Here is a 14,888-nt window from a genome sequence, read left to right as displayed (position 1 = left end):
GTATCTTTGTTGGTAACATGGATGGTGGGATTGAGTGCACCCTCAGCACACTTGCTGATGACGTCAAGCTGTGTGGTATGGTCAACAAACTGGAGGGAAGGGATGCCGTCCAGAGGGACCTTTACAGGTGCAAATCTCTTGAAGTTCAACAAGGCCAACTGCAAGACCTGGTTGACTTGCCTTGGTCAGGGCAATCCCAAGCACAACTACAGGCAGGGCAGAGAATGGATTCAGAGCAGTCCTGAGGATAAAGACTTGGGGGTGTTGGTCAATGAGAAACTGGACATGAGCCAGCTTCAGTGTGCGCTTGCAGCCCAGAAAGCCAACCGTTTCCTGGGCTACATCAAAAGGAGCGTGACCAGCAGGTCGAAGGAGGTGATCCTGCCCTCTACTTTACTTTCATGAGACCCCACTTGGAATACTGCACTTAGCTCTGGGCCCCTCAACATGAGAGGGACATGGACCTGTTGGAGTGAATCCAGAGAAAGGCCACAAAATGATCAGAGACTGGAGCACCTCTGCTATGAAGACAGGCTGAGAGGTTTGGGCTTCTTCAGCCTGGAGAAGAAAAGGCTCCAGGGAGCCTTTATAGCAGCCTTGTAGTACCTAAAGTGTACCTACAAGAAAGCTGGTGAGGGACTTTTTTATAAGAATGAGTAGATGAGCTGTAAGGTCCCTTCCAATCCTAATCATTCTGATTCTATGAAAATTTGGCTAGCTTATTCTAATGTACAGGGATAAAAGATAAAGTATAGGTTCTTTGCTTCATCAACTGCATACCTAGCTAACAGATTTTAAGAAGTATCATAATATAGTTGCATGGTTTTCAAATTTAAGGTATTAAATAGACAAAGAGCAACTTGTAGAAGCCATAGAATTATTTAGTTTGAAGAGGACCTCTGAAAGTCATCTGATCAACCTCCTCCTCAAAACAGGGTAACATCATATTTAGATCAGATTGAATATGCAAGATAAAATTTTACATCCCAGGATTCAAAGCTCTACTTCTGTAACTGTTTTCAGGTTTTGCTTTTATGTTAGATTCCAAGTAGAGAGTGATTTTATTAATAAGGGATACCTTGGAGGGTTCCACTGAGATCTATAGTGTTTGCTTTAAAATAATATTTTGGGAAGAATTTCAGACACAGATATGATGTAAAAATGTAAAAATGTTCTAGAAATGAAAACACGTATAGCCTTATACCAATAAACTTGAGTTAACTGATAAATGTAAAACAGATCTGTAGAAAAAAATTAAATACATTTAATATATCAATATAAATAAAAGTTTATCAATGTCCCTTATTTTGGGAGCAGTAAATGCCTTCTTAGTCATGTTCACCTACAATGTCATGGAGATGATGATATCTGTGTATGTAAGGAGTCTCCAGCTGACTTTGGTGTTGTTTCAAAACTGTTTCAGATGCGTATGAAGAATAATCTTGGTCAAATCTCATGTCCCTTATGTGTTGGCACATTTTTTTGCTAACCTTAATTTCTTTTTCATACCAGGAAGGGAGAGATTTTTCTGCTTTGTGATGTGTACTCTTGTTAGCTGTTAACTTGTTAGGTTAATTTGTAGACTACCACAGATGAGATTTGACTGAGAAGTAAATAAGGAAGTCTGTTACCAAGGTATTCTGAAAGCCCAGCTGAGACTCACTATGCAAATGGGGAAAAGACTGGGGGGAGGGGGAAGTGCCAATTGCTCTTACAGTTTCCTAGCTGTTTTACAATAGAATCATAGAATCATATTGTTGTTGGGTTTTTGCCATAGGTAAATAAAAATTTGTATCATTCAGAAAGCTCAGGTTACAAACTGGTGAGAGTAAAACTTTTTGATATTCAGGAAAGTCTAAAAGGAAAGAATCAGTACTTTCAGCATGGTTAACCAATGTCAATCCAGTCATCCATTCCTTCCAGCGCTCCACTCAATGGTGAATTGTTTGGTGCAAAAAACCCAATTGAATGTTTTTCATTAAGTCCCCCAAAGCAAAATTAAATTTGGGGAGATTAATAATGTATTGTTTTCTCAAAAGAACATAAAATAATTCATACTAAATGGACATTTTTGCCTGGTTTTGGTCACTGTATTTCTCCAAGCTTATTGCAGGAAAAAGAAAATGGTCCATTTGTCAAAAGATCAAAGGAAAATGGGTGGAATAAAATGCCTTCCATGAAAGAAGAGTCTGTTTCCAAAAGAAAGATCTGGAAAAAATCAACAAACTAAAAAAAAAGGCAGATTTAAAACAACATGGAGGAAACTGAAAAAAAAAAACCAAACATATATGTAGAAATGGTTGGGATACTATTCTTGAATAGTTTTTAGTGCATAAGAAGAAAAGAGAATTTTCTTTGAAATGGTAGGAGGAAGTCCAAATTATTATTGATTTAGAAAATGTGATCTAAAATGTGCAACTAAATGAGTTGCTGAGTCTAGATACAGGAGACAGCTTGGGGAGACATCTAACACTTCAAATAGGTGAAGATGAGTTTCCTTGAGGAAAGAGATTGTTCACCATGTTCACTGAGGTTAACCAGGAAGCAATGGATTTAAAATACATCAGCAGAGCTATAGGTCAGAGAGAAGGAAAATAATAGATACCTGTGTATGAGAATGAATGACGAGATGGTATATGAAATCATACCAACTGAAGAGTTTTTAAGAGCAGCTTAGATGCATATCTGTTAAGCATGACATGTGTTTTTGTTTGGAGGAAAAGATGAAAAGTATGTTGAGGTTCCTAATCCTGTACTGCCTACTTAATATTCCACAAAAATTAAAAAAGAAAAGGAAGTTGAAAAAACCAGGGATTAAAAAATACCACAGATAAAAGACTACTCTATTGAACAGCACATCAGCTATGATTTCAGGCAAAAGCAGTTGCTAAATATTTTAAATAATGTTTAAAATAATAGGGGATTATTATGCAAAATACTCTTTGTATTTTTGAAACTTTTGACAGTGGCTCTTTTGGGAAACAGGATATTAATCTAGATTAAGTGAACTAACTTTCTATGGTCAGCAGCAGGAGTTCTATATTCATGCCTTTCTCCAGGTATGGTACAAGCTTCTGTTGCTCTAACTGAGAGCAAACTAAGACTAGGTTGACCTGTGCTTTGATTTGCCCCAGACTTTTAATTTTATTGAATTCGCTGGGGAGTTCCGTGCTCTATAGTTTGCTGGCTTAAATATTTTGTCCTTCTGAACCCACTTGTTTTCTGAGGTAGCATCATCAGAAGAGGTACCGTTTCAGTGGTATGAAATGTATTCAGATTTTTTCTTGAAGGAGAGCAGTTAATGCTTCTTAAAAAAAGTTGTCTGCCTTCCCTTACAGATGAGTGGATGTTTGTAAGTGTTTGTATTTAGCTATTATAACTCAGGTAATAGTCTGCATACAGTAACTTAAATAATGATTTAACAGTAGCAACATTTTACAGAAAGCCAACCATATCCTGGGCTGCATCAAAAGCAGCATGGTCAGCAGGTCGAAGGAGGTGATCCTGCCCCTCTACTCTGCTCTTGTGAGACCTCACGTGGAGTATTGTGTGCAGTTCTGGTGTCCTCAACATAGAAAGGACACGGAACTTTTGGAACAAGTCCAGAGGAGGTCCACAAGGATGATCAGGGGACTGGAGCACCTTTCATATGAAGACAGGCTGAGAAAGTTGGGGCTGTTCAGCCTGGAGAAGAGAAGGCTGCGTGGAGACCTCATAGCAGCCTCCCAGTATCTGAAGGGGGCCTACAGGGATGCTGGGGAGGGACTCTTCATTAGGGACTGTAGTGATAGGACAAGGGGTAATGGGTTAAAACTTAAACAGCAGAGGTTTAGATTGGCTATAAGGAAGAAATTCTTTACTGTGAGGGTGGTGAGGTACTGGAATGGGTTGCCTGGGGAAGTTGTGAATGGCGGTATTCAAGGCCAGGTTAGATGAAGCCTTGGGTGATGTGGTTGAGTGTGAGGTGTCTCTGCCCATGGCAGGGGGGTTGGAACTAGGTGATCTTAGGGTCCTTTCCAGCCCTAACTATTCTGTGATTCTATATTTCTAACATTTGATTTTTTTTTTTACATTTAAAGAAATCTGATAAACTGATTTTTCCTTGATCTTCATCTTTAACTTTGGCTAGGATAATTAACTTCCAGTAGCTGGGAATTTGTAAGACTTTAACTCAGTTACTCTGTTCTATTCCACTTTGTCTCCTCAGGACTTTATGTGTACAGTCTAAGGAACGCTGTGAGTCTGTGCTTGGGATAGTAGGTCTGCAGTGGCCAGAAGATACTGACTGCACTCAGTTTCCAGATGAAAACTCAGACAATGAAACTTGTCTAACACCAGATGAAGGTGTAGAAGGTAACTCCTATAAATACATAAAGCAGGAAATTAAACATTTAATTAGGTTCCCCAAGCCACTGATTTCTTTACATACCTCTTCTTTTAAATTATGGTATTTAAACTGTGGAAATTATTCCAAACCAGGTTTCAGGGAATTTGGATACTTACAGTTTGCACAGGAGGAAGTTCTCATAAGAAGTTTGTTTGAAGGAGGGATCAATTGCCCTCAATCTGTGAAAGTCAGGGTTTGAGATTTGTTACTAACACCACACGTAGTACTTGCTTGTGTTTATACTTCACATTTTTGCCTATTTAGATGTTCTAATAATGCTTTTCTAACCAGGAGGCAGACTCTTGGCAATTTTAAAAAGCTAAGCCCTGTGACAGCTCTGAGAAAGATATTGTAATATTAGTGTCTTTGCCAGCTATTCTTTGTTTTTCTTTGGGGGAAGTTCTGTAAAATTGTTCTAACCCAGCTTCAGTAGCAACTGACAAATTATGGGGTTTGCATTCAACCATAATATTAATCATTGTGGGTGGATGCAAACATGGAACAAAAGAATGAAATTTCCTTAAGTGCTTCTAGATATTGTTTATATGTATGAAGAGAGAAGCTGTGCAGCTTTTCCTTCTGCAGTTTTCATCAGATGTGGTATCTGTGGTGGTTCTGACATGTCTTTTCTATTTATTTCCAAAATGACAGTAAAACAGCTGGGTATGTAGTGAGATGGGGTGTGCTACAGTGCCTGCAATGCACTGATATTCTTCAGTTCTAACTCTTCTGCTCACCTACATGATGATGATGGTATTTCAACAGCCTTGATCTTGCTCAGAGAAAGCAAATGGGTAAAAGCTGCTTTGTCTACAGTTCTTTTAGTTAAGATGTAGTGCTGTGGATATAGTGAAGGAATTGTGAAAAAAAACAGTGAAGCATATATAGCAGTCAGTACTATTTCCTCAAGCAAAGTCCATTTGCACAGATATCACTGTGAGGATTTTATAAAGAGGTGTAATAACATAGTAATGAAATCCTCTGTTGTGGCGCTTTTGAGAGACAAGGAGATAACTTCCCTCCACAGCAGCGAGCTGAGTGAAAGGATTTATCCATTGTTACACAGCACTGTGTAGGAAAGGAACAGTAAGATTGTGGCACAACAAGGTGAATAAAAGAAGAATGATGTGAATTAATTTTCTCAGGTATCAAATGTCTTTTGCCCTTCCTCTCTGTGTTGTTAGATCATTTGGCTTTGAAATACAACACAGAATGGTTACATTTTAAATATACTATTGCATATGGGACAAGTGTGTTCCATTTCTTGAGACAAATTCTGGCCACTTACAAAAATCTCACTTTAATTAGAGGGATTCTTACTGGTAGGCTGATCCACTGCTCATTCGTTATTTTAGCACTGAAATAGATATTTCTGGAAAAGAAATAAATAAAAATAAAAGGAAGTGGGTGGTATTCTTTTAGAAACTGTAACTCATTAAGGGGTCTTACAAGAGGCTTTTTGGGTTTACTTACTGCAAGAACTTAATGTTGATACATTCAGATTCCCAGTGACTACCAGTGTTGCCTAGAAATTCTGCCTTGGAAAGTTTAGAATCTTACCTAAATATTGCTGGAAAAAAACAAACAATCCCAAACCAACCCAAAACAGCAAAGAAATCAACTCACACAAGCAGTTAAAATGTTTATGATTACAAAAATGTTTATGATTACAAAATATAAGTGATTTTGCAGCTTAAGGTTTAATCACCAGAGTTTTTACAATGTGCTGAATTACTTCCAATCCATGCTGAATCTAAGAACACTGCTGGCCAAGAGAGTATGAATTGTCAACTCAGTTATTTTCATAATGAATTACTCTTAAGTGTTAGCAGAATAGTTCACATGCCTTTTATTATTAGATTGGATTTTTTTCTAAGGCTTCTCAGTTCATTGATATTTTTGGTACAATTCTTTATTGAATGATAAAATTTACCCAAGAAACCACATGGTATGAAATATCTGAGAGATTTTGTCATAAGGAGAAAAAAAGGAACATATGATGGCGGTTGTACATCAAAATCAGTGACATGTCATCGTGGTTTAAGCCCAGCTGGTAACTCAGAACCACGCAGCCACTTGCTCAATTGCCCCCCTTCCTCTGCCCCCACCTCCTGGAGGGATGGGGAGGAGAATCAAAAGAATGTAACTCCCACAGGTTGAGATAAGAACAGTCCAGTAAATAAGGCGTAACACAAACCACTACTGCTACCACCAATAATAATAATGATAAGGGAAATAACAAGGGAAGAGAATACAACCGCTCACCACCCACTGACTGATACCCAGCCTGACCAAAGAGTGATCTAGCTCTTCCAGGTAACTGCCCCCAGTTCATATAGTGGGCATGATGTGCTGTGGTATGGAATACCTCTTTGGCTAGTTTGGGTCAGGTGTCCTGTCTCTGCTTCCTCCCGACTTCCCCTCCTCCCTGGCAGAGCATGAGACTCAGAAAGTCCTTGGTCAGCGTAAACATTACTGAGCAGCAACTGAAAACATCAGTGTTACCAGCATTGTTCCCAGGCTGAAAGTCAAAACCACAGCACTGCACCAGCCACTAAGAAGGAGAAAAATGACTGCTACTGCTGAACCCAGGACACATGTACATTGTGATAAAAAGAGCGTGTTTTTCAAAGCCATCTAAGTAAAGCTTTCTCAAAATTGTACCCTGTAAGGTGAGGCAGAAGCAATGGTTAATTAATTTAGTGGACATTTACAGGTGGTTTTATTAATTCAAATAGCCACACAATTGCCAGTATGTATACATATATATATATATATATATATATGTATACATACATATATTTGTCCTGGGGATCTCTTATACACATTTCAACACATCACATCATCTGCTTCAGACAAGACCATGACTGTGAGAAAAGTAGCTGCAAGATCCATGCCCACAGTTGTAACATTGTACAACAATTATTTGGCAAAGCTTTGAAATTCAACAGAGGGTAACATGTGAAGGAGAGCTTTGCAAAATATTGTTTCACCCAGTATGGAGTGCAATTGTTGAGTGTTGCCTGCTACATGGTTCTAGTTTAGTGTTGCACAAACTTTCTATTCCTGTCTTTTACCCTTGCGAAACAGACACGGTGATAAATAAGTACCCACGTGGTGATCTAGCTTGTAGTTTATGAACTCTTGTTTCTCCCTGTTCTTTGTCATTGACAGAATGCTCACCCAGTCACTTTAAGTGCCGTTCTGGGAGGTGTGTCCTGGCATCCAGAAGATGTGATGGTCAAGCTGACTGTGAGGATGATAGTGATGAGGATAGCTGTGGTAAATAAATTTGATGAGGTGGATCTTTTAAATGAAGAGTACTTGCAGCATTGGAAGATGAGTTTTATTTTCACTTCAGTTATTTAACAGTTCAGAGGATAAGCCCTTTTTTCTGTAAGAAAAAATGGTTTTGAAAGTGCAGGGTTTTTGTTTGGTTTTGGTTTTTTTTTTTAAATTGGGGGATTTTTTGTTTGTTTCTGCGGGGTTTTTTTTTGTTGTTGTTGTTTTTCTTTTTTTAAATGGAGGCAGTACAAATACTTCACCAAGCATCCTTCTTACTTAATGCCAACACAACTCATGATATTTGATCACTTAGGTTCTGCCAACTGTATTCCAAGATGTTTTAGTATTCCTTTAGTAAGCAAGATAAAAAGTGCCGCAGATTTAATTCTTTTGATATTGTTGGAGGTTCTACTGAACTAAAGGGTAGCTTCCTGGCAGTTTAAATTTTGAAATCATAAATATAATTTTAATTATAATTTTAATATGATTTTAAATTTTGACCCAGTAATGTTCTCATTATTATGTGTTAACAAAATATCTGTGTTGCTGAAGTGGATTCTGTACTGCAAAAGTCAAGAATTACGTGTTTTTTTCAGATCGATCAAGCTCAAGCCATAGGTACAAGGATAAAGTGACAACCACGAAGTTTATTTTCCAAAATATTTCTGAATTTACTTATGGTGGAAATGCTTTTGACTTTTAACTCAAAGAGATGTGTTGCACCTGAGAAAAACAAATCTGGTCACTATTTATCCTTGTATATGCTGGCAGGATTGTTTTGAGAAGGAAGTTTATACTGTCTTTAGGTGACTGAGGTGTAGCCTCTTTACAGTTCTGCATGATGGCCTGGTATTCCGAGGGACCAAGAGAATACTTATAAATCACTAAGGGTTTAGACAAGAGGTATGAATGTGAGAAAAGGACTGCAAAACTTTCCAGCAGAGTGAACAACCTGTGGTTTATTTTTAAACAGAGAGCAGGCAAAGATGAAAGCAGTTTGTGAGCAGCAAAAGTATGGCAATAAAAGATTTGACTCAGCTGCACAAAAATAAAATGAGATCCAACACCTGAAAGCTGAAGTGAGGCTAAAATTCAAGCTTGACAGCTCCATGAAATGCTTAGTTTTTAAAAAAGCATCTTGTTTCTATGATTGGAGTAACCAAGGGGTTCCTTATCCCTAAGGTACAATGTATTCTCAATATCTGGGAGTTTTCAAATCACACTTGTATTCTGTGTCCTCTTTCTGCCCCATTCCCATCCCCCTGCAAAAAGAAAGCAAAAAAGAAAAACCAAAAAGTATGCTCACTGAAGGAAGATCTGGTATTAGGTCATTCCCTTGCTTGGGTTGTAAAGGAAAGGCAGAGCTGATGATCACAGTGATCAGCCTGTCATCTCTTTACCTTGGAATCAATTGTCTCAATTGTCCTTCCTGCCAAATATTCTTCATTGCTACCTGTTCTTCACTCCTTAGAACAGTAATTGCTAGGTGTCTTTTAGGATAATTTTATTCTCCTACACATTAGCATATGAAATATTCTTCTAATATATAACATTAATTTCTCGAGTGGATCGCTCCTTGTCTCTACAGTCTAGACAGAATGTCACTAGCAATCAGAAGAATTCTTATCAGTTCTATAAATATAGAGGACTGTATCTGCTAGGCAATCACCTCTGTCAGAGTGACATTACATTGACCAGGGGTAACACTCTTGCTGAAGAACAGAATGTCCTTGTAGAGATCCAGAAGTAGCTGTCTCAGACTCATTCATATTCCATGTGTGCAGGACAAAATCAAAACTTGATGATCTTTCAATGTGTAAATGGCTAGCTTACATTTTATTAGATTTATCCTTTGAAATTGGTTTTATACTATTAAATGTCTGCCAGTATTTAAACGGAAACCCATATATTTGAAGTGCCTTAAATCACAGGCATGGAAAAAACTGGCCTGGAAAAGAGGGGCTGGAAAAGACTAACTACAGCTCTTGGAGGCTCAAGCTACTCTGGCCAAAAATATGAGGTAGAGCAGCCCAAAGAATCTAAAGTGTACTCTACCCATGCAGCATACAGCTGTATTCAGCACCTACTGTCTCTTCCTGTTAAGAATCCCTGTCATACTTTCACTTGATCTTTGTGAGGGAAATTTCACCCATGCAATTGCAGCAAACTCCTAAGACTTTAGTACCATTTAAACTAGGATCTGGGGAGAAATTTGACCCATGTTTCTGAATGTGAGACTTCTAAGTGAATTTCAGTAAAGTCTGAGGAAGATAATTTCTGAAAACTGATAGATGTCTAAAGAGTTTGTGGTATTAAATATGCTTGATTATAGTTGATCTTAATTTACTGACTACTGCACAGTGCCTCTGGTGGAGAATAGGGCTCTGGAGGAGTACTGAAGAAATTGAGGACATAACATTCAAAACCAATATTGTCCTTTACTATTTTCTGCAGTGAGTTCTGACTATGGTATTTTAGTTAAGAGAAAAACCTGGTGGTCTTAATGGCAATAATAATTGCATGGGGAATACATATATGAATAACAAGTGGTAACTTGCTTCACATTTTGAAGAAGGATGAAGGTAAGATCATATATGAATCTCTGTCTCTTGCCAGAAAATATGTTTCAGATGGGGGTAATGTAAATATGGACATAAGTTTTCCTACCTCAATTTTCACATCAATTTGTCATTGATTTAAAAATATATGTCACACAAATATTAAAAGAAGAAATATAAACACACCAAAGAGCAGATAGCTTCTACCAAAACCCCAGTATATTTGAACACTGAATTCAGTAAAAGGGATCTTTTCCTAAGGAACTGTCTCTATATTTGCTTATATTGTACTCAAAGATAAATTTTGAAGAGTCACGGTACACTTCACAGTGTAACGCTGTAATGTGTGTTGAAGGGGAAAAGTAAACATGTATTTAATTAATTATAAACACGGCTAAAAAAATGCAAAGTTCACAAATTATATATTTTTGAGCTTTTTATTGTATTTTCATATGAAATTCCTAATATGACTGACATGCTTTGTTCTTTATTGAGGTAAAGGTTTTGTTTGGTTTCAATTAATTTTCCATTAATAGTTATCACAAATTTTGTCAGTAGAAAGACCTGGAAGTGGTGATACCCAAGAAAGTTCTTGATCATGTGGGTTTAATTCATTAAAAAACTTAAACTTGCTAAATATCAAGGCTATTTACTTCTCTGGGCTGTAGCATTTATTGACATGGCTTTTTGAATCTAAGCAAAATCAACCACTCCACACATCCAGGTCCAGCTAAAACATGAGTAGGTTTTCCCAGGAATCATATGAGGTAGTAGTGATTCTCTGGTTCATGTTTTTAAAATACTTCTAAAATAACACTTCTTGGAAACAACATAATCTGCTTAGTAATTGAACTGCTTGTGTGCTGCTGTAATTCCAAGTTCAGGCTAACAGAGGTGCTGCTTCAAATGTAGTCTTGGGAGTTTATATCTTAACTATTTGCATTTGGGGACATCAGGGTTGTCACCTGAATTAGAGCTTGGATTAAAAAGAAAACTGGTATAATCATCTATAGAACAAGCAAAGAAGGAATTCAAGCCATCTGGTTCAGTCAAGTGAGCACATTGGTTTTATGGCTTCCTATAAAACCAGAATGTCAGATATGCAGGACATTAATATATTAGTATTAGGACATCAAAGTATTTAAACTGACATCATAATTAAGTGCTGTATTAGTTGATGGCAATAAATAGTGAAATAAAACATGAGAAGCCTCTTGAAATCAGGCTGGTTAGCAGGATTTTGTAAAGACAATAATGTAGAGACAATAATTCCTGTGTAATGATGAACCCTTTTGAAGATACATACAGCCATTAAGTCTCTAATCTTTTCAAACTGGTTTGGTCTGAGATAATGGAACCAGGAAATCTTTTATGGTCAATAGCTTAAAGAAAACTCTATAGACCAGGATGACAAAAGTTTATATATTACTAGTAAATCTGTTTCAAGAGTACTGGTATATGGGTTTTGAGCTAATTGAGCTAATGCCTAAACTGTTACTTATAGACATGTGTAGCGTAATATTTTAAAAGCACTGAAGGATTATGAAGTGTTATACAATTTATACCCATTTATTAAGTGCAAACTGTGACAATATTATTTCAGTTTCTTTATTAATAACTGTTCTTGGTACCATTTAAAGTTTATACAGGAAGTAAAAACGTTTTGGGTGTTTCAGGATTATTAAGGAAGAAGAAAACAATTGATTTGATATATCCATGCAAGTGTTTCAAAGTTGTGCTTCTCTGCCTCTAGGTTGTATAGAAAGGGGTCTTTGGGAGTGTCCTTTGAAGAAGCTGTGCATCAAGCACTCCATGATCTGTGATGGTTTCCCAGACTGCCCTGACATGATGGATGAAAAGAACTGCTGTAAGGGCTTGCGCAGTTCGTTAGTCCCATAAAGCACTGATCACGTTCTGGGGATCTTTGGGTGCAAAATAAATGAAAGTAAAAAGGTTTTCTACCGACAGAAAGGCTTAGTTATTCCTTCAGTTTCCTTTTCAGTTTTTCTATGGAACCAATGTATCTCTTTCCTCATCTTGTGTCATCTGTTGTTCACATCCTTGGATCCTTTCTGTGCCCTTGATCGCTTTGGTCCTCTCTTCTTTTTCTCCCTCTCCTTCCTCTTTCTTGTGTCTGTGATTCTTCATTCCTTGTAAGCTGACTTCCTTTCCCATTTTTTTTTCAACTTTGTTTCATGTAGGTATAACTGCTCACTGCTTTTTTCCTTGATTTCATCTTGATTTTTGCTCTGATCTGTTCTTCAGTAAATTTTATGTCTCCCCACTTAGCTCCACAGGACAGAATCTTGGCTTCTGCAACCCAAACCATGATAAATATCAGAGATACAAAATTTAGTATGTTACACCAATGGTATGAACATATTGTCCATGTGCACAGTGTGAGTTGGCGCAAAGTGCTAACAGTGTGCGGTAGGCCTGCTGGTCCACTGTGGGAGCTGCCCTGTGTTCTGTTTCTGACCAGTGTTTTTGCAGCTGACCAGTGGGTTGGGAGGATCTGGAAGGAGCTGCAAATGGCAGGCAGCTGCTTTGCAAGCTCCTACCCTACCTGTGAAGCTGGGAGTTGATGCTGTGAGATGTTACCTTCACTTTCATTAATATATTAGTGGTATACTGACTTCTCTTTTGAGGAAACCTGGTGTGTGGGCATGTTCCCAGGACAAGGAATTAGCAGAGACATACTGGGTAACAGCCTGCACAAAAGAGATGCTTGGTAAATTTGTTTGAAAGCTGAAATTTCAGTTCTCTGGGCAATCCCCATATTTCTGCAGTTTTGCTGGGACAGTAGGATGTAATTTTACAATTAAAAAAAAAAAATCATTCCAAGCCTCTGGAGTTCTGTTGGCAGGGACAAGATGGTAGACACATTTTATGTGCTACGTAGAGCATATGAATATATTTGTTGAAACAACTGCCAGCCTGCATATATCCCTAGATCTAACCTAGGGAAGAGGCAGCTCACAGAACATTTCTTAATCTGCTTTTCAGTGTGAAGGTTATACCATCTGATTTCCTGTCAGTCTGTGTACTGTAACCTAAACAAGGGCAGGTGGTATTAAAGTGATTTGCTCATGATCACACACTAAGATCATGTCAGAGAAAAAAATTTGATGAGTGCTCATGTTAAGCTAGTCTGTAATTATCAGGCTGGATTTCCTCTCTGATTTTGTGTCAGGCTTTGAATATTCCAAAATGGCAGAAGTTTTTCCAGCTAAAGGCTTCCTGCTTTTGAAATATGCTTTCTCTGGGAGGCAGAGTTAGAGAGCTTTTTCTAGTTTTGAGCACTTTGCTCCAGAGCCAGGCAGGTCACTGGTGTCAAGAGTAGGCAGCACTGCCCTCTCTCTCTCTATGGTTTTCACTGTGGAGTACCTTTTTTGCACTAGTGTTGCAAATAAATCTTTGGTTTGTATGGCAGTATAGATACTGTAGATGCTCTTTGGTTCCTGCATTGGAAAGAAGCTCAGGAAATCCCTGTCTAATGCTGCCAACTGGCAACCAGCTGTAAACTGGAACATGTCTATCTGTACAGCAGTTTCCCATCTCTAAAGAGGAGATAAAAATTATTCTGTCATTTTATATAGCAAAGGGGGATCCAAAAGTGAGTATAGATTTGCTGTGGATGAGAGGAAATACATACGCACAAAAGTAAAATACTTTTCCAGGAACATGAAGAAGTCTCCTCAAAAGCATTTATCAGTATTTTCATTTAAAGCTTCTGAGAGGCTTAGACATGTTTCATGCGACAAGACTTCAAGTGATACAGAGTAATCACAGATCTTGCAATATCAGTCTTCCTTCCCTTTGCATTGTGGTGTCCTCTGCCACAGTGTGGCAGCAACCACCTTCTGTCTCAGTGATGTCTGTCCTGAATTTTGTTGCAAATCTGTCTCACTGTCTTGCTCCATAGATCTGATCTGTGCCTACCTTTACCCTCCTCATTCTTTCGTTCTCAGTGTAAACTTCACATTGACGATTTCTTTCTCAGTATAAAACATGTCCTTGCAGCATTTTGTGAAGACAGCGAACTTGAATGTGCCAACCATGAATGTGTGCCACGTGAGCTCTGGTGTGATGGGCAAGCAGACTGCAGTGACAGCTCAGATGAATGGGACTGTGGTAAGTTTCCACCACGGTGCTCTCTGCCTGGAAGCTGTGTTTGGGTGATGGTAGTGCTCACTGGTGATTTCATTTAGAATGCAGTTGCAGTAGTGGAGAGAGGCTCCCTTCGTTACCAAAGGGAGTCTAGGTTGAGGTTGGGAAGGTGTGCAAGAAAGTTGGCAAAAGGGAAAGTAAAGCCTCAGTGTAAAGTGTCACAGTACAAAGACACAAGAAAAATGAGTTGGCAGGGAACTTGCAGAATCTGTAGATGGTGTGTAAAATCTGAAGTGTTGTGTATAGAAGAAGGAGTAGAAGGATGTTCAGATGTAGAATTCATGTCGGCAAAACTTCTAAGCCCTGATTCTGTACTTGTGAAAACTGTGAAATTCCCACTAACTCAAATGGTGCAGGTTCAGAGCTTATGAGAAGAAGATAGTCCTACTATGTCCCCTTTGCACTGGCTAAAGACCAGCAGAGTGATGCAACCTGCTATTGCTATATACAATCAGATCAGGCCTCATGATTTTATCTGTTGTTAAAAT

At 38.2% G+C, this 14,888-nt stretch overlaps 1 protein-coding gene across 1 annotated transcript in view; it reads left to right on the top strand.

Moving 5' to 3' along the window:
- Positions 1-14,888, top strand: part of CORIN (corin, serine peptidase) — a 136,830-nt gene that overhangs the window by 96,947 nt on the left and 24,995 nt on the right. The window contains 4 exon segments of the mRNA XM_034064575.1: positions 4,208-4,353; positions 7,562-7,669; positions 11,984-12,097; positions 14,254-14,364. Coding sequence (XP_033920466.1) covers positions 4,208-4,353; positions 7,562-7,669; positions 11,984-12,097; positions 14,254-14,364 — 479 coding nt within the window.

The sequence above is a fragment of the Melopsittacus undulatus genome, chromosome 7 (genome assembly GCF_012275295.1).
Source record: "Melopsittacus undulatus isolate bMelUnd1 chromosome 7, bMelUnd1.mat.Z, whole genome shotgun sequence".
NCBI classification, from domain to species: Eukaryota; Metazoa; Chordata; class Aves; order Psittaciformes; family Psittaculidae; genus Melopsittacus; species Melopsittacus undulatus.
Note: the sequence above shows the minus strand (reverse complement) of the source record. Positions and strands in the feature narration are given on the sequence as shown.